This window comes from Ornithorhynchus anatinus, chromosome X3 (genome assembly GCF_004115215.2).
Source record: "Ornithorhynchus anatinus isolate Pmale09 chromosome X3, mOrnAna1.pri.v4, whole genome shotgun sequence".
In the NCBI taxonomy this organism is placed as follows: domain Eukaryota; kingdom Metazoa; phylum Chordata; class Mammalia; order Monotremata; family Ornithorhynchidae; genus Ornithorhynchus; species Ornithorhynchus anatinus.
Genome location: NC_041751.1, coordinates 23403525 through 23430424, shown reverse-complemented (window position 1 = coordinate 23430424; position 26900 = coordinate 23403525). Strand labels below are relative to the sequence as shown.

The following is a 26900-nucleotide window of genomic DNA, read 5'->3' as shown; positions in this document are numbered from 1 at the left end:
TCCTGTCTGAATCTGCACTTGGTTGAATAACCATTAAGGACTTTGCTATTCCCCGCAGCCCCACAGCACTTTGTACATATCCTTCTACTCGCCTATTTCCTCTATCTGTAATTTATTCTGATGCCTGTCTCCCATCTAGACTGTAAGCTCCGTGTGGGCGGGGAACATGCCTCCCAACTCTGTTGTATTGTACTTTTCCAAGCACTTAGTACAGTACTCTGCACCAAGTAAGTGCTCAATAACTATCATTGATTGATGGATTGATTTATCTTGAGGTCTGACAACATTAAAAGGACTTTTCCACAGGACTTCTTTCCTTCCTAAAATGGTTGCTAGGTAAAGAGAGGGTGATTCCTGGGGTTGGGTTACAGCCACCTAAATCGCCTGTCCTTCTGGGAATATGTAGTCATTACAGCTGAATTTCTGATTTAGAACTAAAATAAGCTCTCTCTGACTAAGTGGGAAGGTAATTACAGATTTACCATTTCCAGGGGATACACGAGGCAAGGGAATGGAAATGTAACCAAAGTAAAGCTGATTGGGGTTGAATAGGGGGATCCTGGTCATCTCTGATTCCTTAGTAGCTCAGAACCCCACTTTTGCGGAATCAGGAAGGCTCTGGGGAAACCATGAGGTCTCCTGAGACACAAATCAGTCGCTTGTCAATAAGATCTTGTAGTAAGCAGGATTGCTTACTGTTTGCCTCAGAGCTAGATCTGTAGGAGGGAACAAGAGAGATGGAATAAGGCATGTTGTTTACTAGCTTTACCTGAGGGGGGGGGGGCTGGATTTTACATCTATAGTCAGATTTTGGAAGGGCACAGGAGTGTACCTTAATCCAAAGAGCGTGGTTGGTTCCAGATTTCTAAAGGAGGGTTTTCACTTGCCCCTGAGAACCTGTGTTGCCTTTGTTGTTGTGTGCAAGGTTTAGGATGTTGTGATTGATATTACTGCTGCTGAGCACACAGGAAACCCATTAACCTCTCTCATTGCTCCCTAAACTCATATATTTGGACCCATCCTCAGCATTTTTGTATATATCAATAGATAAATCAGTGGAGATAATAATTATATAATATCATAATATTATATTGTGATATATTATGTGGCCTACACTATATAATAATTTATATTAGATTATACTTTATAATAATGATTATTATTATACTTGTTAAACACTTACTATGTTCCAGGCACTTCTAAGCACTGGGGTAGGTACAAGTTGGACATGGTTCCCGTCCCACCTGGGGCTCACAGTATAAATAGGAGGGCGTAGGATTTAATCCCCATTTTACAGATGGGGTAACTGAGGCATGGAGAAGTTAAGTGACTTGCCTAACTAAGGTCACACAGCAGACATGTAGCAAAGCTAGGATTAGAACCCAGTTCCTCTGACTCCCAGGCCTGTGCTCTTTCCACTAGGCCATGCCACTTCATTAATTTAAGTATACTGCCTACTGAGTCATGTATTTCATTCTACCATATTCTTGATACTGCCAGTTGTAACCCTGTTCTATCAGCCAATGGTATTTATTGAGCACTGCGTGCAGAGCACTGAATTAAGCACTTGGGAGAGTATAATGAAATAATTAGTAGACACGATCCCTGCCCCTCAAGCAGTTTACAGTCTAGTAGGAGAGACAGATGATTACAGATTAAATTACAGATACGGGAAACAGTGGGATGTAAGAATATGAACGGAAGTGCTGAGGGGCTGGGGGTTGGGTGAATATCAAAGTGCTGAAGGGCTACAGACCCAAGTTCATAGACGACACGGAAGGGAGGGCAAATACGATGGGGAAATGAGAGGTTACTCGAGGAAGGCTTCCTGGAGGAAATGGGATTTTAGTGGGGCTTTGAAGGTGGAAGAGTGGTGAAATGGGAGAGAGATCAGTCAAGAGAGAAGACGTGAGCAAGGGGTCGACGACGAAAGAGACGAGATCCAGTACAGTGAATAGGTTAGCATTAGAGAAGTAAGATGTGCGGGCTGAGTTGCAGTAGAAGAGGAGTGAGGATAGGTAGGAGAGGGAGAGCTGATTCTCCTTCTCGTCCTAACTGCCATCTTCAACTGTTCGCTCTCCAATGGCTTTTTCTGCACTGCTTTCAAACATGCCCATGTCTCCCCATCCTACAAAAAAAACAAAACCCTCCCTTTACCCCATGGCTCCCTCCTACCATTCCTCTCCAAATTCCTAGAACGAGGTGTCTACATCCGCTGTTTCAAGTTCCTCTCCTCCAGTTCTCTCCTTGAGCCCCTCCAGTCTGGCTTCCATCCCCTTCACTCCACAGAAACTGCCCTCTCAGAGGCCACAAATTATCTCCTTCTTGACAAATCTAATGGCCTCTATTCCATCTTCATTCTCCTCGACCTATCGGCGGCCTTCGACATTGTCGATCACCCCCTTCTACTGGAAACGTTATCCAACCCTGACTTCACTGACTCTGTCCTCTCCTGGTTCTCCTCTTATCTCTCTGGCCATTCATTCTCAGTCTCCTTAGTGGGCTTCTCCTCTGCCTCCCACACCCTAACCGTGGATGTCCCTCAAGGTTCAATTCTGGGCCCCCTTCTATTCTCCATCTACACCCACTCCCTTGGAGAACTCATTCACTCCTATGGCTTCAACTACCACCTCTATGCGGATGATACCCAACTCTACATCTCCAGCCCTGATTTCTCTCTCTCTTTCTGCAGTCTCATATTTCCTCCAGCCTTCAAGACATCTCTACTTGGATGTCTTCCCGTCACCTCTAACTTAACATGTCTAAAACAGAACTCATTATCCATTCAATCATATTTATTGACCGCTGACCATGGGTGGAGCACTGTACTGAGCGCTTGAGAGAGTACAATATAACATTAAACAGACACATTCCCTGTCCACAACAAGCTTACAGCCTAGAAGGGGGAGACAAATAGTAATATAAATAAATTAATCACAGATAGGTACAAAAGTGCTGTGGGACCAGGAGGGGGGATGAATAAAGGGAGCAAGTCGGGGTGATGCAGAAGGGAGTCGGAGAAGAGGGAAAGGAGGGCCTAGTCAGGGAAGCCCTCTTGGAGGAGATGTGCCTTCAATAAGGCTTGGAAGAGGGGCAGAGTAATTGTCGGATATGAAGAGGAAGTTCATTCCAGGCCAGAGGCAGGACTTGGGCCAGATATTGACCATGAAATAGATGAGATGGAGGTACAGCGAGAAGATTATCATTAGAGGAGTGAAGTGTGAGAGCTGGATTGTAGTGGTAGAGGGTTGTGAGGTGAGGTAGGAGGGGGCAAGCCAAAGGTGAGGTTTGATGTGGAAGTGGATGGGCAACCACTGGAGTTTCTTGTGGACAGGGAATGTGTCTGTTTATTGTCGTACTGTACTTCCCAAGCGCTTAGGAGTTTGGAGAGGAATGGTAGGAGGGAGATGGGGGTGATAACTGGAGGGAACTGTGGGGTTCGAGGGGGGTGGAGAGGAGGTTAGGATAGGAGAGACATGGGCTTGTTTGAAAGCAATGGGGAAGAAGCCACCCCCCCAACCCACCCAAACCCACCCAAACCCTGTCCTCCCCCTGACTTTCCCATTACTGTAAAATGCATCATCATCCTTCCTGTCTCACAAGGCCATAACTAAAATCATGGCTGAAATCCATCCTTTCCATCCCAACTGCTACCACTTATCCTAATCCCGCCTTAATTACCTCATCGGTAATACGGTAATCTGACCTCCCAGCTTCCCCTCTCCAGTCCATACTTCACTCTGCTGCCCGGGTCATTTTTCTACAAAAACGCTCAGGACATGTTTCCCACTCTTCAAGAAATTCAGTGGTTGCCCATCCACCTCTGAATTAAACAGAAACTCTTCACCATCGACTTGAAAGCACTCAATCACCTTGCCCCCTCCTACCTCACCTCGCTACTCTCCTACTCCAACCCAACCCACACATTTCGCTCCTCTAATGCCAACCTTCTCACCTATCTCAGTCTCACCTATCTCGCTGCCGACTTCTCACCCACATCCTGCCTCTGGCCTGGAACGCCCTCCCTCCTCATATCTGACAGAAGATGACTCTCCCCCTCTTCGAAGCCTTAATGAAGGCCCATCTCCTCCAAGAGGCCTTCCCCGACTAAGCCCTCCTACTTTTCCTCTTCTCCGACTCCCTGACTTGTTCCCTTTATTCATCTCCCCCCTCAGTCCCACAGCACTTATCAGTAATTTATGTCTGCCTCCCCTCTGGACTGTAAGCTCCTTTGGGGCAGGGAATGTGTGTCATATTGCTATATTGTACTCTCCCAAGTGCTTAGTACAGTGCTCCGCACATGGTAAGCGCTCAAGAAATATGATCGACTAACCGACTGAGGAAATAAATATCATTGACTGAGGAAACCTTTCAGAGAGAATAATGATAATAATAATAATAATAGCGCTGAGGTTCACAAGCAAATGGGGTTGGACACATGTGGGGCCCAGAGACTTAGTTTCCATTTTCCAGATGAGGCAACTGAGGCCCAGAGAAACGAAGCGATTTGCCCAAGGTCAAACAGCAGACATGCAGCAGAGATGGGATTGGAAGCCATGACTTCTAGGCCCACGCTCTACCCAGTACCCATGAGTCCATAGTTTGTGGCTAAGGGTTAGTAACACAACCATTGAGTTGGCACCTCCGAGATCCTAGACGTGCCCCTGTGTATCCGGGGGACAAAGAACGTAGTTACTCTCCCAACTGGGGAGGGCATAGAGGGATGCACACTTCCTTTCTGGTCTCTGCGGCCGTTGCTTCTTGTGGCAGTTAGGGCGTGGTCCGTGTCGTCCACGAAGCAACTGTCTCCCTTCTGGGCCTGTGGGCAGGCCCCTTGAGTGTCGGACCAACATTTTAAAGCATTTTGGCATTCTGCGGGTATCATTTCTTCATATCGATCCCATAAAGGTAGGTATCAATAGCCAGATTTTACAAACGACAGGCCTAGGCGCCAATCTGTGAGGGAACTGGAAATGAAACCAATCATTTCTAGCTGAGTATCGTGGACCTTTTGTAAAAACTATTAAGGAAAAAATTATCAGAAAGGTGTTTTTCTTCCCAACTACGTATATGAGATCCTGAGGCCATCTCAAAAGAAATTTTCCTCACGCGACTATCCTGATGAGACGAACGTTTTAAAAATTAATATGCGTGTACAGATTGCTTTGGGAAAAGATTTTAAATATATTACCGTTGGTCATGCCTTACGTTAATACTTATGTAGTTATAATACTTCTATACTTATACCTTATGTTAATTTTTAGTGCGAATAAAAAAAAAATCTCACGTGCGCAATTAGTGCGTAGACCGTCGATTGAATTGAGAAGAGGCCAGAAACACCATACAAATTCAGTTACTTTAGTAAATTTTTTTCAAACACCCGTCGATATCAAAGAAAGAAAGAATGCAGTAGATCTTTATGCCTTATCTACTAATGAAAACTGGAAGATTCTTAGTCCCGTGCAATTTTTCCGAATTAGAGGATACGGAGCCCTAATCTTGGTATTTTATCCGAAATCCCAGGATTGCCCCTGGAGAGGGGCCTACTTGCATTTCAGATGAATTGACTCTTTTTCAAATAAATAATCGGTTTGTTGGTAAAAATCGAAAAGGTTTTAGTGACTTTCTTTTCGCTTTAACGGTCAATCGCCTCCCCGGGTGGCTTCTCCCCTCGCGCCCGCCTTTTTCATTTTTTTTTTATTTCGGACGCACTTTCAATGTAAGAATTACCCGTCGACGCTTCTTTTGATATTTTAGCATTTTTCGTTTTTATGATAACGGGATCAGTCTGTAATTCGAATGGGTATAAACTTTAAGGGTATCGAAGGAGGAATTTTCTAGAACACCTGAAAAATTAACGACCCGGGAGCCCGAATTTTTCATTTGAAAGTATTATTTTTTAAAAAAAATCGTTACTCATTCTCCATTCATCCTTCGTTAGCTCGATTAATTTTCTTATGCTGAGATTTTGCGTGGGGTTAATGTTAAATGAACGATTTTATTTTTTTTCATCGTTTTATTACCGATTGTTACAGCAATTACTTTTATGATGTTGATATTTTACGTGGGGCTTGTAAATGCCTCAATCTGGATAATAAACCCCAGGTTTTCCAGTCGAGTTAAAAATTCTTCCTAAATCAAGTTACTTAAACTGTGAGCCCCATTGGGTTAACTCGTATCCACCCCAGCGCTTAGAACAGTGTTTGACATATAATTAGCACTCAAATCATAATAATAATGATCAGACGATCTTTAAAGGAGGTTTAGTATGTGGATTACATTAAATACGACCAAAGAAAACAATCATCACTTTAACAGATTGACAAATTAAGGTGATGGTCGCTTTGAGAAAATGACTAATAATGGGTTAATATATGTAAATTAGGCTTTCACAGGTCTCCTAAAGAAAAGTCAGGGATGAAAGAGTTGATCGTAATCTTATTTAGTAGAAGTAATAGTATTAAGCGTTTACTGGGTGCAGCTGACTGCGTTGGCGTTGGGAAAGAGTATAATAATAATAATAATGGTATTTGTGGGGGCGCTTACTATGTGCCAAGCACTGTTCTAAGCGCCGGGGTAGGTACAAGGTCATCAGGTTGTCTCACGTGGGGTTTACGGTCTTAGTCCCCATTTTCCAGATGAGGTAACTGAGGCACAGAGACGTTAAGTGATATGCCCAAGGTCACACAGCGGACAAGTGGCAGAGCCGGGGTGGGGGGTGGGCCGGGGAATTAGACACACCCTCGAGGGGCTTGCAGTCTTTGGGAAAAAGGCTTGGAGAGAGATAAATAAGGGCACTGAAACAATACATTAAAACAGCATGCAAGATAAGGACAAATATAATAAATACGTGGAGGCCTCGTCCTTCAGTTAGTTTGTTGCAGACAGTTAACGGATGTTTTATTCCACTGCGATAGATGGGGTGTTTTTTTTGTTGTTGTCCTACCAAAGAATTTGCAGTGATATTCTGGGGGGTGGGGTTTTTGGTTTTTTTTCCCCAGAGAACCGAGTGTTTTCTAGAAGAGATGAAGAAAATGTTCCCAGCATCACAACTTAATGCAGCCGAAAACCCACCGGAGGTAAGGTGCACGTGGTTGACTTTCTCTTTTTTTTTTTTGTAAACTAAGAACTGATATGTGAAGTCTTCAAAATTCAATATATTTGGTAATTATTTTGGAATGTCACACTTTAAACAACATTTCTGTCAGTCAGTGATATTTATTGAGCGTTTAACTGTGTGGAGAGCTCTCTTCTGAGCAGTTGGAAGAGCACAATGCAATATAGAGCTGGTAGAGATGATTCTTGCCCACAAAGAGTTTACGGATTTATAATAATAATACTGGTATTTGTTAAACTCTTACTATGTGCCAGGCACTGTACTTACTAAGCGCTGGGGTGGATACGAGCAACTCCGCTTGGACTCAAACCCTGTCCCACGTGGGGCTCACAGTCTCACCCCCCATTTTCCAGATGAAGTAACTGAGGCACAGAGAAGTGAAGTTGGCCCAAGGTCACACAGCGGACGAGTGACGGAGCCGGGATTAGAACCCATAATCTTCTGACTCCTAGGCCCGTGCTCTATCCACTACGTCATGCTTAGTGAGGGAGACAGTCACTGAAATCAATTTCAAGCGGATATGTACAGAAATGCTTTGGGAGTGGGGTGGCTTAGTGGAAAAAGTGCGGGCTTGGCAGTCAGAGGATGTGGGTTCTAATCCCGACTCCACCACATCTGCTGTGTGACCTTGGGCAAGCCGCTTAACTTCTCTGGGCCTCAGTTACCTCATCTGTAAAATGGGGTTGAAGACTGTGAGCCCCACGTGGGACAACCTGATAACTTTGAGTCTACCCCAGCGCTTAGAACAGTGCTTGGCAAATACCATCAATATTATTATTATTATTATTTTATTCAATGCAAAACCTGAATCTTACGGCGTATTCTTATACAGCAGCCCAAGGTAGGTAGCTCTTTGCTAGAGCGCTATTGAATTTTAATGATGATCGTAGTTTACAGCTTCCTTGATGTCCCAACGTTTACTCTGGGTAATCACTTTCGCCCTCTTTGAAGTGTTGTGGCCGACCTGAAAGGTGCGATTATTGCCCACTTCACTTAACATTGATAATGACAGATCTATTTAGCATATAAGTGGATTGTTAGCATCTATATAAGTGGATTGTTTAACGTGTTATCAACTTCACAGAAGAGGGAGTGTAAAAATGACACTTTGTGAAAAATTTAGCACCGCATTTACCTAAAAAGGTGTCCTCCTGACCACAATCTGTATGTCTGTACCCAAAATATAATTCGCATCTTTCACTTGATTTATATATACAGTGCTATTTTATCAAGTTATTATTCTTTTGAATTTGCTTATACTTTTAAATATAATGCTTTGGTTGTTTTTTTAAAAAAAAATCTAGGGAATGCATTTATACAACTTATATTATTTCCTATGGGAAATTTCACTTCATATAGCACTCTTTCACTGAAACCAATTAGGAGCCCTAACCGAGGTATAAATGGAAATACGTGTTTTGGAGACCACACCAGAAGAAGTGGTATCTAGTACCTGTCTCCGTAAGAGATCCTTCATCGGGAAATCTGGTTTGGCTCAAGGGAATAAAGTCAGTGTCGTATCTGAGCAATTCATGAGCAAGGAATGCCATCCTTCTTTTAGGAACATTTAAGGTTATCCTCATCCTGTAATGTCCTTACGTTCTGCAGTGCAGTGGTTATTTTCTGTCAGTTCATTGGCTCTTATATTTAAGACTGCAGAACTAAAGTTCACCAGTTGCAGCCCCCTGGTTTGGCAGTTTGGGGTATAGTAAGGCCAGCAGTGTGGCTCAGTGGCAAGAGCCCGGTCTTGGGAGTCAGAGGGCATGGGTTCAAATCCCGGCTTTGCCATTTGGAAGCTGTGTGACCGTGGGCAAGTCACTTAACTTCTCTGTGCCTCGGTTACCTCATCTGGAAAATGGGGATTAACTGTGAGCCTCACGTGGGACAAGCTGATTTCCCTGGATCTACCCCGGCGCTTAGAACAGTGCTCTGCACATAGTAAGCGCTTAACAAATATCCACATTATTATTATAATATTTAGGACTTTCTAGCTCCTCCCCATTCTGGATAAATAGCTCATCCCTGCTGCTCAGAGATTCGAGGTGTTGCTAGAATTCAGCAGCAACAGAATAACCCATCCTGGAGCCACCTACTTGCTGAGGGCTTTTATTTAGGGGTAAGGAAGAGGAATAGTAGCTTCCTGTCAGTAAATCATGCACCTGAATTGTTTATCCAGTAGTGGTGATGGTTTGGATAAAGCCATCCACACTCTATCACCCAATCTCCCAGGGAGCAGTAAATATTGCGAGGCTCATTAGGTTTAGGGCAGCAGTGTGTGGCCATGGGGTAGAAGATAATAATAATGATAATAATTATTATTGTAGTATTTAAGCATTTACTCTGTGCCAAGCACTGGAGTAGATGCAGGATAATCAGGTCAGATACAGCTGCTCTACTTCATGGGGCTCACAGCGTAAAGATCTCTGTGCCCTCTGCAGGAACAGACTCTGCTGTTCTCTCGTCTACTTTTTACATGGAAAAAAATCTAGCAGAGTCATCCTCCTCCATTTGTTCTGTTTATCATTTCCTTTTCCTTTTAGTCAGTATTTATAGACCAGCAATCCCAGGAACTTGCTAGGATCCCTCTGCGTAGCTCTTTTGGCCAAAACGTTACCTGGAACTATCTGAAGTTTTAATAATAATAATAATAATGATATTTGTTAAGCACTTACTATGTGCCAAGCACTGTTCTAAGAGCTGGGGTAGATACAAGGTCATCAGGTTGTCCCGTGTGGGGCTCACAGTCTTCATCCCCATTTTACAGAGGAGGGAACAGAGGCACGGAGAAGTTAAGTGACTTGCCCAAGGTCACACAGCTGATAAGTAGCGGAGCAGGGATTAGAACCCATCACCTCTGACTCCCAAGCCACTTTCCACTCTTTCCACTAAACCACACTGCTTCTCTTAAGTTTTGTCTTCCCCCTACACCTTCAAGTGAAGCAAAAAAATCTGCACCATTTTGTCTACACTGAAACTCAGGAGAATGGAATGTATTAAAAAAAAAAAGATGGGTGGCTTTTTTTAAAAAAAAACTGGGCTCAATTTGTGTATAGACTTCCACGTCATACAAAAACAACCCAAACCTTAATAGCTTCTGAAAATCATCTACTTGCAGAGCCATTGGTTATTTTTGACTTTGTGGAAGTTGCAGAATTTCATTATGATTTTAATGAAAAAAAAAAAGCCAGCTGTCCTTGGTCAAAGTTCTAGATTGCCATATATTGGAAACCGCTAATGCAACTGATATCATTGGAAGGTGGTATTATAGCAAAGTTGTTTCTTTTTAAAATCATTTTTACTCAGCTGCTTGATTTAAATATTCTTTCGTCACTCATGACCTCACCTAGTTAAAATAAGTATATCGCGGGGTACCTTTAAAAGCAAGCCTCACTTGCTTTTAACATTTCCTAAAAATTAAAGCTCAGTTTATCTGCTTTGGAACTATCTAAACCAGCATTATTCGAATATGTGATAATTATTTTGGTATTTGTTAATAATAATAATGTTGGTATTTGTTAAGTGCTTACTATGTGCAGAGCACTGTTCTAAGCACTGGAGTAGATACAGGGTAATGAGGTTGTCGCACGTGAGGCTCACAGTTAATCCCCATTTTACAGATGAGGAAACTGAGGCACAGAGAATTTAAGTGACTTGACCACAGTCACACAGCTGCCAAGTGGCAGAGCTGGGATTCGAACCCATGACCTCTGACTCCCAATTCCGGGCTCTTTCCACTGAGCCACGCTGCTTCTCTTACTATGTATCAGGCACTGTACTAAGCATTGGTGTGGATACAAGCAAATGGGGTTGGACACAGGTCCCTGTCTCACCTGGGGCTCACAGTCTCAATCCCCATTTTACAGATGAGGTAAGTGAGGCACAGAGAAGTGAAGTTGGCCCAAGGTCACACAACAGACAAATGACAGAGCCGGGATTAGAACCCTTAACCTTTCTGATTCCCAGGCCCGTACTCCATCCACTACACCATGCTGCTTTCCTATAAGACTCCTACACTTTCTTATCCCTGGTCTGTGACAAGACCCGAGATTCCAGTCAAGGCTGAAAAGATCCAAAATGGAGGCTTTCTGGCCTATTAGCTCTTGTTCCCTTCCAACGCCTACCCTTTCTAAAATCCCTGACCCGGAGGAGAAGCTGGTGCCGGAATGGGGCGGATACTATTGTATCGGCTTTCTCCACCCATCCTCCTATCTCCAGTCTCTCCCCCCTTCTGTCCACACTCCACACTGCTGCCCAGATCATCTTCCTGCAACGACACTCAGTGCACATCTCCCCTGTCCTCAAAACTCTCCAATGGTTGCCCATCTCACTCCGCATCAAGCAAAAAGACTCCTTATTATTGGCTTTAAGACTCTCCATCAGCTCTCTTCAAACATACATATCAGCCTTCCTCACCCTCAGTCCCCTGTTGTCATTCTTTACTCTTCCCAAGCTCACCTCAGATTATCCTGTCTCTCCTGCTTCCGACGCCTTGCTCACTTGGACCTGTTCCTACCTTCTCCTGCGAATCCTCTAGATCACAGCCTTCCTAACATCCCAAACCCCTCCAACAATCCTTTCCTAACAAATTATCAGCATCCCAGATCTTATCAGCCACTCACTGCCTGTAGCACTCAAGTATTTATTTCTTTTTGCACATCCACAGCGCTTGTGCGTATGTATGTACAGTCCATTGAACATTCTTCCGTTCTTTGTGAATATATCTTTGTGTGTCTCCCCCGTTATAAATCAACTTAATGCTTTTCATTTTTCTTAAAGCAAAATGAATGTCTTCCTTTTTTATTTGAATTGAGTAAATCTGTGTTGTACTCAGGCCCTGGTCTGTAGCAGTCCAGGCAGATTGATTCCCTGTTCCTTTTTCGTTCAAGATAAATTGGATATAATTGGTAAGCTTCAATTCTCAAGACTGTCCTGCAAGTGAGAAATACTTATATGGATTAGTTTGCCAAAATGGAAAGAATTTTCCATCTTTGTCACTCCACATGCTAAACTAGCCCCAAAGTCTTCTCCTTTTTCAACGTCACCTTTTGAGCTCACCACAATGCCTCAGTATTCTGAGGTATGTTGTGTGTGAAAGAAGATAACAATAGTGAAAAATGGAAAACTATAGTGCTGACTGCAGTTAAAGACGATCTGAAGAGTACTTGGAGTATCAACAGTCAACAGAAGCCAAAAATATTTCAAAGTAGGCATTTTTTTCCCCAGATGACATTTACAGAATGTCATTCTCCTAATTTCTAGTATAAAGATGGAGCATGACGTAGTGGATAGAGCACGGCCCTGGTAGTCAGAAGGTCATGGGTTCTAATCCTAAATTCCCCACTTGTCTGCTGTGTGACCTAGGGCAAGTCACTTCACTTCTCTGTGCCTCAGTTACCTATCTGTAAAATGGGGCTTGTGACTGTGAGCCCCAAGTGGGACCGGGACTCTGTCCAACCCGATTGGCTTGTATCCACCCCAGCGTTTAGTACAGGGCCTGCCACGTAGTAAGCACTTAACAGATACCATTAATTATTATTATTAGAAAGCTCCTGAACTCTTGCCTTTCTCAGTTCCAGCTGCTGCCTAACTTCATTTCCTATTTGCTCCCCTTTTGGAGGCCTTGGGAAATATGGCCTCCTGTTTGGGTTTCATCTGAACCATATAGGGCATTGAGTCTCTGCTCTGGACCCAGAAAAACTTCTAGTCAGTCATATTTCTTGAGTGCTTACTGTGTGCAGAGCACTGTACTGAGCGCTTGGAAGAGTACAGTATATCAGGCACATTACCAGGGGCAGGTACTTTAACGGGACGCACCCCTGCTGAATCTTCCTCATGGAAAATGCTGGCCTGCAAGGTCAACACCACTAAACTCACCACAGTCAGAGCTTTGAAACCAAGTTGGATTCCAGAATGTTCCAGACTTGAGAAGCACCAGGTCCGGAAACTACAATAAAATTCCTGGAGTGGAGTCTCTGATCGATAGTCACCAGATAGTCATGGAGCGCAGCTCCCCTTCTGCTCTTGCTGAGGTTAGAAATAACCCAAATAAAAGATGGTAACCCTAATGAAAAGGCTCATTTCATTTCACATGTGCCATTTCTGTTATCACCCTCCAATTTGTCCCTACCTCCCCAGCCCTTTAAAATAAGCATCCTCTATTGGTGTGTCTGAACTCTCGGCTACACGCTGTGGTTTGAAAGGACGGTTTCTGAAACTGTAATTGGCTTACACAAAAGCGTTCATATTTTACTATGCCCTGTGAGCATTGACTTTTATTCTTGTTTATTTTTAAGGATAATATATTCATGTATAATAATATATCATTAAAAGGACAATTAATCGGTACATAAATAACAAGTATGTATGGTTATGGGTGATATTAGCAAGATTATGATTAACTGGGGCTGTATACTTAAATTGAATTTCTCAATACTGGGGGAAATTTACAATCTCTGGAATACAACAAAATTAGATAAACTGTGACTTTATTGTAGCCCTTCAGAGTCAGGCTGTTCACTTTTACTACCCTTAAAGCTGAACTTTAATAGTTTCTGGCTTGTGCAACAGGCTGTCAGTATTGTACTAACATGATTTTTAGCCCCTCACCCAGCACAAAGCCACAGTAAAATAGTTTTCTGTCATTCAACAGGCATAAAACAGCACTTAAATGGTTTATGGTAATACAGCGGACCCACAAGAGGCCATTTCAAGGACTTTTGGGCTCTCCTAAAAGAGCATTTTTGTTTATCTGCAATTGACTTTTAGCACATTGATGATCCTTGTCTCCTCAGACCCCAAGGAATAATAGTTTTGGTTCAGTGCCTACTTAGTGCAACACACTATTAAACACAGAGGGGAATCACAAGGTAGAAGTAATGACATCTGTCAGGCGCTTACAGTCTGCAAAGACCCCGTTATGAGGAAAGCACGAGGATATTGGTTCAGTCAGGGTCCTTGTTCCACAGGGGGTCCATGATCTTAGAAAGTGGACACACTCACAGGGAAGGAAATATTAGTACAGTTCAACAACAACAACCGACAACTCGGTCTTCTGGGAACTGCCCCTGCCTAGAGTAGCCCCCCGACCCCTCGCCCGGCACCGTGGGAGCACGGACTCTGCTCCCCGGAGCAGTGGGACGTCAGAAGCCTTTAAAACTGTTAGAACATTGAGGAGGCAGTGACAACTTGGAACTAAATGCTATGGCCTGGAATGGAGCAGAACAACAGTACTGCCCACTCCAATAATAATAATGCCATTTACTTAGAAGCAGCATGGCCTAGTGGACAGAGCACGGGCCTGGGAGTCAGAAGGTCATGGGTTCTAATCCCAACTCTGCCACTTCATTCATTCAATAGTATTTATTGAGTGCTTACTATGTGTAGAGCACTGTACTAAGCGCTTGGAATGAACAAGTCGGCAACAGATAGAGTCCCTGCCGTTTGACGGGCTTACAGTGTCTGCTGTGTGACCTTGGGCAAATCACTTCACTTCTCTGGGCCTCGGTTCCCTCATCTGGAAAATGGGGATTGAGACTGAGGCCCAAGAAGGACGGGGACTGTGTCCAACCCGGTTATCTTGTATCTACCCCAGCGCTTAGAACAGTGCCTGGCACATAGTAAGTGCTTAACAAATACCATTAACGTTATTATTATTATAAGTTCATACTCCATGCAAAACAGTGGGGTAGGTACACAGTTGTGAGATTAGATACCGTCCCCATCCCTCACTGGGTTCACAATTTTTTTTCCCCACATTTCACAGATGAGGAAACCGAGGCCTAGAGAAGTTAAATAATTTGCCCAAGATCCTGTAGTAGGCCTTTGGCAGTGCTGGGACTTGAACCAGATCTCCCGCTTCTCAATCCCATGCTCTTTCCATTACACAACAGTATCTCGCTCGCTCACCCTTCGTTTCCTTGTCTGTTTTGTGACTTTGGGACAGCTATTTAAAGTCTCTGGGCCTCCGTTTTTCAGCTGTAAAATAGAGGTTTAAATACCTAATAAGAATAATGAATAACAACTGTGGTATTTGTTAAGCACTTACTATGTGCCAGGCACTGGACTAAGCGCTGGGGTGCATACAAGTAAATCAGGGTGGAAACAGTCCCTGCCCCACACGGGGCTCACAGTCTCAATCCTCATTGTACAGATGAGATAACTGAGGCCCAGAGAAGCGAAGTGACTTGCCCAAGGTCACACAGCAGACAGGTGCCAGAGGCGGGATTAGAACCCATGACCTTCTGACTCCCAAGCCCGTGCTCTATCCAATAACAGCTTCTCCCTTCCACTTAGATTTGAGCCCCATGTGGAACAGGGACCCTGTCTAACATGACTATATCGTATCTATCCCAACGCATAACAGTACTTGGGACGAAGTAAGCACTTAAATACCACAAGTATTATTTTTCTTGTAAATGGATGCCGCACCCACTCCCTTGGAGAATTCATTCACTCCCATGGCTTCAACTACTATCTGTAAAATGTTTTCCCATATGTCAAATGGGGATTCAATACCTATTCTCCCCCCTACCTAGACTGTGAGCCCCATGTGGGACAGGGACCGTATCCCAACTGATCAACTTGTAGCACTGATTAATACCGATGCTTAGAATAGTGTCTACCACATAGTAAGCGCTTGATAAATGCTATTATTACCACGTTAATGCATCCTGTGAATTACTGCATCAGCCTCCTTGCTGACCTCCCAGCCTCCTGTCTCTCCCCATTCTAGTCCATACTTCACTCTGCTGCCCAGGTCATTTTTCTACAAAAATGCTCAGGACATGTTTCCCACTCTTCAAGAAATTCAGTGGTTGTCCAACCACCTCTGAATTAAACAAAAACTCTTCACCATCGACTTTAAAGCACTCAATCACCTTGCCCCCTCCTACCTCACGTCGCTACTTTCCTACTCCAACCCAGCCCACACATTTTGCTCCCCTAATACCAACCTTCTCACTGTGCCTCCGTCTAATCTACCTCACCGCCGACCCCTTGCCCACATCCTATCTCTGGCCTGGAACACCCACCCTCCTCAAATCTGATAGACAAATACTCCCCACCTCCCTTCAAAGCCTTCTTGAGGGCACATCTCCTCCAAGAGGTCTTCCCTGACTAAACCCCCCGCTTTCCTCTTCTCCCACTCCCTTCTGCATCACCCTGATTTGCTCCCTTTGTTCATCCCCTCTCCCAGCTCCATGGCACATATATACATATCTGTAATTTATTCATTGATTGATTTATATTTATTTGTTCTATTGTACTCTCCCAAGCACTTAGTACAGTGCTCTGCACATAGTAAGCACTCAGTAAATATGATTGAATGAATAAATGAAGGAGCTTAAAATACAACTTAATCAGTCAAACAGTAGTATTTTAGTGTCTCTGCCCCCAGTAAGAATTAAGTTACCACTTAATGTCAAATTAAATGCCAATTAGAATCCACTTTTTTTGTCCTTCTTGCACAGGGTGAGGATTACGAGAATGTGATGCCCTCAGCTCCCAAAAAAGATCATAATTTTTCTCAAGTAGAACATTTGTCTCAAGAGACAGTTCAGCATCCTACGAAAGGAGGTATGTGTTCTCTCTCTTTTAAAGATTTTACTTTTAAAGCATTATTTTTAGAGCACTGGCGAAGTCTGGAGTGGTATTTGGCAGATCATCTAAGAGGCTGGGTCAGTGTGGAAGAATGCCAGAAAGATCACAGGTTAATATTTTGATTGAAATAATTGGGAGTCTGGCAGCCTAATTTAGTTCTAGGTGAAACAAAAAATCTGTGGCCATGCCTTTCCATGCACACACACAGACACAAATGCACAAACACACCACACGTATGATGGTGTTTTACATTGTAATAGTGCTTTTAGCTGTCTCTTCAGAAAGAGCTAGATTGAAATGCTCAAATGGACTTCCCTTTCAGGTAGTTCTTTTAATGCACTGTCTTATAGTAAATCAGGATCATTGAGCACACTTATGTAGCAAGTGTTATTAATAAAACAAGTTTCAGTACACAGATTTGCATATTGATAAAATCATCTTGTAGCTTTGCTGAAGACTTTGTCATACTGCCTATAAAGTATTATGAAAACCATGAAAAGATTATCAAGATTTCTTAAAGTAAGTGGGGCGAGTAGGTGGGCATAGAAATCAACTTTTCATTTTGATTGTGGCTGAGGATTACGGTTAGGGACCCCAGAGGACGGGGCAGAAAATTACACTTAGAAAAGGAGGCACAACAGAGACTACGTCATATCAGAGTCTGACACAAAAAAAGAAAGGAAAAACAAAGATATGATCCAAAACAAGACAAAACAGAAATAAGACGGAAATAAATCGAACCCTCATTTGCATTTGGGTGGAGCCGAGTCCCTTTCCTAGCCCAAGCCAGAAAGAGCATCCAGTACTTTCCCCCCCAATTACAGTTTTTTCCAGCACCACAGCACACTGTATCCAAATCAGCTATTTATTTCTCTGACAACTTTCTAGACAAAGCAATAGTGAAATATTAAAACTATGAAGTGTACTGATATACTTTGTTAAGAAGCCACCTTGCAGCTCCTTTGTAAGGTAGGAAAAAAACCAAACGAAGAGCAGATTGCCAGGGTGCCCATAAAATGTTGTAAAGGGCATATGAAGATAATCAGGTTATCTGGAAGTAAAGGAGGCAAGCGAAGGACCCACACCATAAACTTTTTAAAATTTGTATAAACTTCTTTTGTGGTTAGAATTAAAGCAAAGCCTTTTGGATATGTTCTGTTTCTGTTTATCGCATGTATTTATTTGGAAGACAGTGTAAGTTCTGCATCAGATATCCCACTTGCTAATCTCTCCATATCATTAAGCAAATTTGTGGGAACAGATATGGTTCCTTCAAAAGGAACCAAGAGTGAAAGAATATTCTGGGGACTAAGCTTGTTTTCTCTTGCAGACTTAGCTTCTGCACCTCAGGAAATGGCTGCTGTGTCAACAGAGGAGGAAGCAAGGGCACCTGCATTTCAGAAGAAGTAGGATAATTGGTTTACAATTTCTTTGTTTTTAAGTAATATTGATATCGTTAATAATTAAAGTGAGAAAGAGGTCTATATTCTCTATCTTTCCTAAGAGTTCAGAAATGATGGTGAAATGTATTAGTTTGTTCATTTGTTCGCCCTGCATTAGTTCCACACAACTGCATATCTCAATCTCATCTATCTCATCACCGATCCCTCGCCCACATCCTCCCTCTGGCCTGGGACGCCCTTCCCCATCATATCCGACAGATGATCACTCTCCCCACCTTCAAAGCCTTATTAAAACCACATCTCCACCAAGAGGCCTTCCCCGACTATGCTCTCATTTCCTCTTCTCCCATTCCCTTCTGTGTCACCCTTGTACTTGAATAAACAGACACATTCCCTGCCCATCCAGGGAAGACTGCAGAAATGCCAAACAGCCCACTGTTTCCATAAAGAAAATGGAAAATGCATTGTTTAATCAGTCCGGCAGTCGTATTTACTGAGCGCTTACCGTGCGCAGAACAGTGTACTAAGCACTTGGGAGAGTACAGCATAACAATAAGCAGACACATTCCCTGCCCTCAGAGAGCTTAGAGTGTAGAGGGGGAGGCAGACATTAATATAAGTAAATAAGGGGCCGACTCATGAGTACTGGGCTGGAATCGTAGGTGGCCAGTCCCAGGGCTCGATGATGGCGATTGCCCCCATGATATCTTGAGTGGAACTTCCAGCTTCGTTTAATACCTCCACCAAGGCCCGAGAGTTTCCCATAAGGGCACAAAAGACCCCAAATGGTGGCGGCTTTCTGGTCCGGTAGCTCTTTCTAACCAGTCCCGTCTCTGTCCACGTTCACCTTCAAATCCCTGTTGCTGTCGTTTAAACGAATATGACATCTGATTTATAGACTTATTATTATTACTCTGATTTATAGATTTATAGTGATTCGTTCCCCATCCTTAATACTTAATAGTAGCACTTAATACTTAAGGAATAACATTTATCTACCCCAGCACCTGGCACATAGTAAGCACTTAAAAAAATATCATTAACTCCCCCCCACCCCCGACTTTATAGGTAGAAGCCAGAGTTGGCTTAAAAGACAAATCCAGGTCAGCCCTGAGAGTAAGCTCATTGTGGGTAGGGAACATGTCTGCCAATTCTTTTGTATTGTACTCTCCCCATTATCTCCTCAGCAGTCAAAAATCAAAAAAGGGGGCACGGCTGCCCAACTTGCCAGCGTGAAAGGCAATAATAAACAAAGTCAAATAAAGTTTTTTGGGTTATCAGTAAAACAAGTGTATCTGATTTATAGACATATAGTGCTTCATTCCCCATCCTTAACAACACCAGAAGGGATGTTTTAGTAACAGCACCCACGAGCATTTGGGGAATATCTAGCAGTTTAGATATTGTACAGCACCTGTTTATCACCTGGAGTTCATTAATCTAGAATATCTCTTTACAAATTAACTTCCTAACTTTTTAGAAAATCAGATTCAGCTCGTGAGGTTGGTAAAGAAGAGAAGAAAATCATTCCAAGTTCCAATCTTTTGACTGTCAGTCAAGGGATGTATTTACCTGAGCAGACTATCAGGAGAGAACGCCCAAGAGTCCACTCAATACCATATCCAGGTAATGCATTTGAAGTATTTCTTGGGTATCCAAATGTGAATTTTTTTCCCCGATTTTCGCTTCTGACAACAGCAGTGTCCACACACAGCCAAATTAATGTAATTTTGAAGAAATAGATAAGGCTCCACAGATTTCTCAATGTCATAAGCATTTGCAGCCCCATTTTCCATCAAAGGACAGATTTGCACAAGTTGTTCGTGTCATCATTCTTACGGGTGGGCCGAATGCAGTTGGTTTGAGGCCAAACGGTAGAGTATATTGGCCATGAGATTGCTGTTCTTTACCCAGTTGGCAGCTGCTGCCCAGCTGCATTCTGAGAATATCTGCAAAGCTCCATAAGGCGACAGCAGGTCAGTGCTGGGGCCTGAGAATGTCCAAAAATGCTATCCTGCATCGGGCAACAATTCTGACATCATTATCCTCTTGTTTGGGCTTCGGATATTGGCAGCTGACACAATGCTTCCAAATGTTTCCTTGTCTGACAGTATCTCTATAAACTCTGAAATTTGCCCAGGACAGTTTAAGATTTAAAAAAAAACAACAACAAAAACTTTCTGTTCAGAAATTACAAATCCATCGTGTAGTTTGAGTATGACATCGTAACACCCTTCAGAGGTAGAAATGCTAAAGTCACCCTTTTAAACCAGCATCTAATAAAATGTTTAAAATAGAAAACTTCTAAAATTCCATACTATTCCCTCCTCCCACCCTCCTAGATAGCATTGCTCTTTCGGTGATCTCACATTAACTTCTGTTCTTTCCCCTGAAAACCCCCTCATTCCATCTCCCCCACAACAAATTGTAATCCTCTGCTGCAGGTTCCCCATCTTGGGATCTTCTAGTTCCTTCCCCCTGCGGCAATAAAAATCCTTTGCCAACTGACATTCTGATAACAGGTGTTCTTGATTTATCTCCCTTTACATTCTGCTCTTGGGCGTATTTTATTGCTGTATCTCACCTTCATGCTTTATCCTACTCTCAACTTTCCATGCATCATTGACCAACTGTTGTCTGTCTGTTCCCCATTCAAGTGCCTCAAAAATCTCTTTTGCATCTTCCTCCGGCCCCCCTTCCCATTGCAGACGCTGGCCCTGATTCTCTAACATCTCCTTGTGTGGTACTTTTTCTTTAATGGTAGTCGTTAAGCACTTACTATGTGCCAGGCACTGTACTAAGCACTGGGATAGATGCAAGCTAATCAGTTGGACACAGTCCATGTCCCACATGGGGCTCACAGTATTAATCCCCATTCTACAGAGGAGGTAACATGCACAGAGAAGTTAAGTAACTTGCCCAAGGTCACACAGCTCATAAGTGGTGGAGCTGGGATTAAAACCCAGGTCATTATGACTTCTAGACCACACTGCTGCTTGCAGTATTATATTGTACTCTCCCAAGTGTTTAGTACGGTGCTCTGCACACAGCGAGCACTCGATAAATACGACTGATTGCAGTAGCGTCCTCTCCTGATATTCCACTTTGCCCTGGATATCATTCCCCATCTCCTGATCCGACGTCTCATCCATGGCCTTCTAGGCTCCCTCTTCTCCAACGCCTTCATCATTCCTGCTTAGTCTGTGCAGAGCACTGTACTGTGTTTGGGAGAATATAACAGAGCAAGTAGACAGGATCCCTGCCCTCAAGGAGCTTATAAAAAACACTTCTGATCACTCCTCTTCCCCTTCCTGACCATCTTCAACTGCTCACTCTCTGAGGCTACTTCCCCTCTGCTTTCAAATCTGTCCATGGGTCTCCTACCACAAAAAAAACCAACAACCACTCTCTCAACCCCATTGCATCATCCAGTTACTGACCTCTTTCCCTCCTACCATTCCTTAGGACAGTGCCCTGTTCAGCTTAGTGCAGGGCTAAGCACATAGTAAGCACATAACAAATACCACTATTATTATTTCTGTCCCAAATGCTTCCTCCAACTCCCTCCTCGACTCCCTGTAATCTGGCTTCTGCCCCCTTCCTCTCCACTGAAACTGTTCTTTCCAAACTGAAACTGGTGACCATCTCCTCCCCCAAATCTAACACTTGCCCAGTTCAAGAAGCATGATTTAAAACTCAACCCCCACGCCCTTTCTTTCATTGCCTTACACAGTGAAAGCTAATCATCAAAAGGCGTAAAATTCAAACTAAAATGTCAGGGTTTACTCTCCTCAACCTCCAATCACTCCACCGTTAAACATGAGATTTCTCTTCTCATAATTTCAGTCCTTTGGCCACATAAGGTGGAGAAGAAGATCTTTAACAGTCATACTAAGCATACAGTCGTACCATGAACATTCCAGCTACCGGGTAGATGTAACTCACATATTCAAAGCATCAGGATTACAAATTGTTAGTTCAGCCAGACTCTGACGTCCATTGCCAATGTTCACATCTCCCAAAGGTTTGGCTGCTCTTTACCTTCTACCAGATTCCTTCCTCAGGTCTCACTTGAGTCATCCCGCCTGCCAAACCTGAGTCCTAAAATCTTGACCAGCCCCCTTGTGCTTATTTTATCATTAACCTTTCTCCAGGTGGCAGCCCATCCCGGATTTATCATATGGCACTTCTGATTCAATCTAGCTCCTGAAATCCACTCCTACCTTTCTCATGCTTCAAAGCAGGGCCCCATTTCCTACTTAATTAATCAATCAGCAGCGTGACTTAGTGGAAAGAGCACGGACTTGGGAGTCGGAGGACATGGGTTCTTATCCCAGCTCTGCCACTTGTCTGCTCTGTGACCTTGGGCAAGCCACTTAACTTCTCTGTGCCTCAGTTACCTCATCTGTAAAGTGGGGATTAAAACTGTGAGCCCCACATGGGACAACCTGTTGACCTTGCATCTACTCTGGCACTTAGAACAGTGCTTGGCACATAGAGCTTAACAAATACCAGTATTTCCCGAGCCCTTACTGGATGCAGAGCACTGAAGTAGGTGCTTGTCCTAATTGCTCTTCAACAATTGTGTCACATCCCCTGCACATGCCAAAACCAATTTCAAATCTCTGCAGATAATGAGGTTCAACCCGGTGCAGAATACCTGTTGAGGTGGGGCTAAATTCACAAAGTAGAGGACTGCAGAGGCCCCCTGCCTTACCCTCCTCTGGGTCTTAAATTCCTTTCCCTCCTTTTCCTCTCCTTCCTCCGGCTGTTCATGCAAATCATGGGGTTTGGTGCTACTGAAAATATCATTCCTTTAGGACACATACAAATATACAAAAGGAAAAGGAAGACTTCTTTGCCAAATGTACAAAATAAAATCTAGCATTCCTAAAGTTGATTTGAACAATCTTTCATGATTTCAATAACTCGATAGATCTGTTTAATTCCTTTTTGATACCTGTAATTGGCTAATTGCAATCCCCATTTCATTTCAGGTGTATTCATTGACAAGGAATTGATTATTAGGGGTAACATGGAAGGGTATCAAAAGTGGCTACCATTTATGAAAATCTTCTTGAGCCAAATCAAGGGATACGTGATGATGACTCCCATCGCAGAAACCCAACAAAAGTGTTTCAGGTATTCAGATACTGTAATTAGTTGTTTAAGTGTCTCTTCTGTGTGGAACCCTTGCGAGGTGGTCACTGCCTTCGGCTGGAAGGACCGTGTCTACTGGTCTAGTGGTTCCTCTGATTAACTAGCTTGAGGTCCTGTGAGGTGCCAGGCACTTTTCACTGGGGTCCCATCTGTGAGTGGTTTCTTAAGGCCTTGGGGACACCCTCAGGGCTTCAAACACTAGTGCACCCCAGAATGCCCAGGTAGGCAACCACCGTCAGATGGGAAGCGTTTGGGAATTAACTAACAGATCCTGTTCCCATGGGCTGGTTCCTAAGGAATGGGAGGATATACCAAATACCCTAATAGCGAGTCTCTTCTAATTACTGTGGTTTGCCACACGGAGACTACTCAAGCACTCTTTTTGGTTATAAACTGATAGTCACGGTTTATTTAGTATGGAAGTTTCAACAGCAGCAGTCATTGTACAAAGAAATCTTAAATGAGTTCCAAGAAAAAATGCACACTATTCCTGGTCTTACACCTAAACCCTGCAGTTTCCCGCCTACAAAATATTGCTCTACATCCCTTAGCAGGTCCCCTGTGGCGACCTCCTCCGCAGGTCCTTGGCAGTTCATCATGCTAGCCACAGTCTCGGTGAAAACCTATTGCTAACTTCTTTTCCTTACAGGAACAGAGTAGGATTTGACCCTACTTCCTCTCTAAAACCCTTTATAATTCACTTTTCTAGCTCTTGCCTCCTTGACCCGTCCCTCCCCTACAATTGGCTGTGATCCAGCTAATATCATCATGTTTGATGTGTTGTTTAAAATGGCTTTTCCTTTTGGAGAGCTCCTAAGGAGTAAGCTGTTTGTAGATTCTAGAGGTTTCTCGAAACTTCTAGTTGTCCGGGGGTTTGAGCTAACCAACTTATCATAGCCCCTATCCAGAATCTTGTGATGTCGTTTGGGTGCTTCGGGTCCTCGAAGGACACACCCTAACCCACACCAGAGATCTGTTTAGCTTATTGAGTCTTAATAGGGCCCCCCAGCTATTCAGCCCAGTTCCTCAAGCAACACAATCCAAATTATCCTCCCAGTCTCTCACCTGGAAGCAGTAACACCCTGTGGCTTCTGACAGTCTGGGCATATGAATACCAGACACTGACATTTTGGTGGGGTTATAGAGGATGGAGAACAGGGAAGAGCAACACGAACAGATAAGAACTCAAAACTCTAAGATTCCATGCATGCAAAATCATCTGATCCTTGCATTAAAATTGACACTTTACATCCACACACACACTCTGCCCCCAGTGCCCTTCCTTGGAGGAAGGAGGAAGAAGGTTGTAGCCCCCTTAAGCAAAGAAGTGATTTCCTCCAGGAAAACATTTCAAAGTTTCAAAGCCCCTTCAACCCCTGTGAACTAAAGAGGGGGCCGTACATTCTTTTTCCAGACACCAGACACAGTTGTCCTCTCAGGATCAAGCCAAGGATCCTTTCTTTAAAATTCATACTTCAACTCCATCCAGTTTTGAACCTGAAATGTATGGGGTATGTGGGGCTCAAGATTACCCCTGAAAACTCTACTAGATTTAATGTGTAAAACTATCGTCGGTTTCATCACTTTTGTGTTGAAAAGGGGTGGTTTTATTAGTCTGGAAATCAAAGCAGAATTTGAGTAAAATAGTTTGGAGATGCTCTTCTTTAGTTCAGCCGTAGAAGTGTCCAAAAAGGATCCACAGCAATCCATCACCCGGAGAGTAGCGAACTGCCCTCTTTGGATGGGTGTGTCAAATACAGAGGCTGAGGGAATGGGGCTTTTACCTCAGGATTATCCCTGCACAGGGCAGTGCTTTCATGGAGAAAATCCCCTAGTAGCAACTTGTTTAACAAAAGCCAAATATTGGAGGCCCACTCAGTTTCATCACCATTTATTTGTTGCATCGGTTTGAGATTTGAAGAGAGGAGGAGCACAACTCTTGCACAGATCACCGGTACTAGAATCGATTCTTTCATGCAGAATCTGGGTCCCAAAGCCATGGTAACTGGATTGAGACTCATCCATCGGTTATGACGGGCGACCCCACCCCATTTTCAGGAACATAACCCCGTTGTAAGTCAGGGTCTGCCTTTACAGCATTTGGGATTTTGATGAGGGAAGAGAGATTCAATCCCGCTCTCACTCTAGTTGATTAATTCGTTACATATTTTTGATGTGAAAGGGAAAGAACCAGCAGAAGTACAGATCTATTGCCTGATATACTTAACATCTGCTGCATTTGATTTTGTTTGTCTAATTGGGGGTTTAAGGTTCTAAAAACGTGGCAAACTTCTGGAATTTTTAAAGATGAAATGAATTTTACCGACATCTTTGGCTATAGATCTGAAAGTGATACTACTGTATATTGATTTTAGGGGGGAAAAGTATGGCAGTGGTTTTTACCATTCCAGCCACTCTCTTACTCTTGCCTTCCATTCTGTCATGTCACCCACAGCAGCACTTTTGTATTTATTTGTTGTTCATTCACTCGCATCTTATTTGTATCTATTCTCTTTCTCTTTACTATGGTATATTCATCAACGTTTGTCTGTCTCTTCCATTAAAGTCATGATCCTAAGGTCATAGATCCTATCTTTTACTTCTTTTTGGTACGTTGGCCAAGCGACCAGTGCTCAATACTGATTGTTTTGCACCCTGAACGTCAACTAGATGTCTTGCAGACATTGGCTTGTTCAGAGCAGAATCAGTGCGATGCTACGAACAGCACAGTCTGTCGTATCGCCACTACTGGAAAAATAACTCCAGAGACAGTGGCAGAATCTGAACGAAAGAGCTTAGCAAACAGACGTTCCAGAATATTGTTCAGTTGTTGCTGAAGAGGCAACAGCACCATTCAGTAGCCCTCGGGGCGGCTGATCTGTCAGAATGCAATGCTCACTCCAAATGAGAGAGAACTAGAAAAGGGGTCCCTAATAATTCCTTGTGGCCCAAAGAGGACCATGACTGGTGGGCCTTAAACCTGGGACACAGACCTACCAATACTGAAAGAAAATAACAGGATATCGCATGATAAGCAGTGCGGTATTTACCGGCAGCCCGCAAGAGAAGCCAAATATGGAAGCTGATCTTGAAGCACTGAGAGAAACAAACTTTCTGGTGAAAAGTTTAGTGAGAGGGATCCTGCATACATTGTATTCTGAAGGGGTCTTCTTTCCTCTGAACAGATGTTTGCAGGTGTAGATTTTGATTCCAACCATCCCAGTCTGCCCAAGGTCAGGAGTGAGCATGGATATACCTGGGCCAAGGTCGCATCTAACAACTCTATTATATTGTCCTCTCCAGAGGACAGTGCTTGGTACAGTGCTCTGCACACAGAAAGCATTCAATAATTCCCATCGGTTGATTGGGATTGAAACCAGTGAAAAGAAAGAAAATGTCTAGGAACTACTAGATAGATTCACTGTAGCCTGCTGTTACTTGCCAGACCGACTGCCTTGACGATGATGCTGATATGTGAAGAAGAATAATTGGGCTGCGTGAGATCGGACAGCTGATGCAAGTCGTCTACTCCCCAGTGAACTCTTACAATCACATATTAGGAGAGTCGGGTCAAAAAAACAAAAATTGTAACCGCGACGAATCTCCAGTATACTTTTTGGACC

General features: G+C 43.4%; 1 protein-coding gene across 1 annotated transcript in view; it reads left to right on the top strand.

The window, feature by feature from the left end:
* The first annotated feature begins 4733 nt into the window (after positions 1 to 4733).
* SHOC1 (shortage in chiasmata 1) overlaps positions 4734 to 26900 on the top strand; it is a 72507-nt gene continuing 50340 nt past the window's right edge. Inside the window, exons 1-6 of the mRNA XM_029054114.2 lie at positions 4734 to 4908; positions 7002 to 7079; positions 16585 to 16690; positions 18045 to 18120; positions 19598 to 19743; positions 23115 to 23259. Coding sequence (XP_028909947.1) covers positions 7026 to 7079; positions 16585 to 16690; positions 18045 to 18120; positions 19598 to 19743; positions 23115 to 23259 — 527 coding nt within the window. The 5' untranslated portion in view covers positions 4734 to 4908; positions 7002 to 7025. The remainder of the gene's footprint in view (positions 4909 to 7001; positions 7080 to 16584; positions 16691 to 18044; positions 18121 to 19597; positions 19744 to 23114; positions 23260 to 26900) is intronic.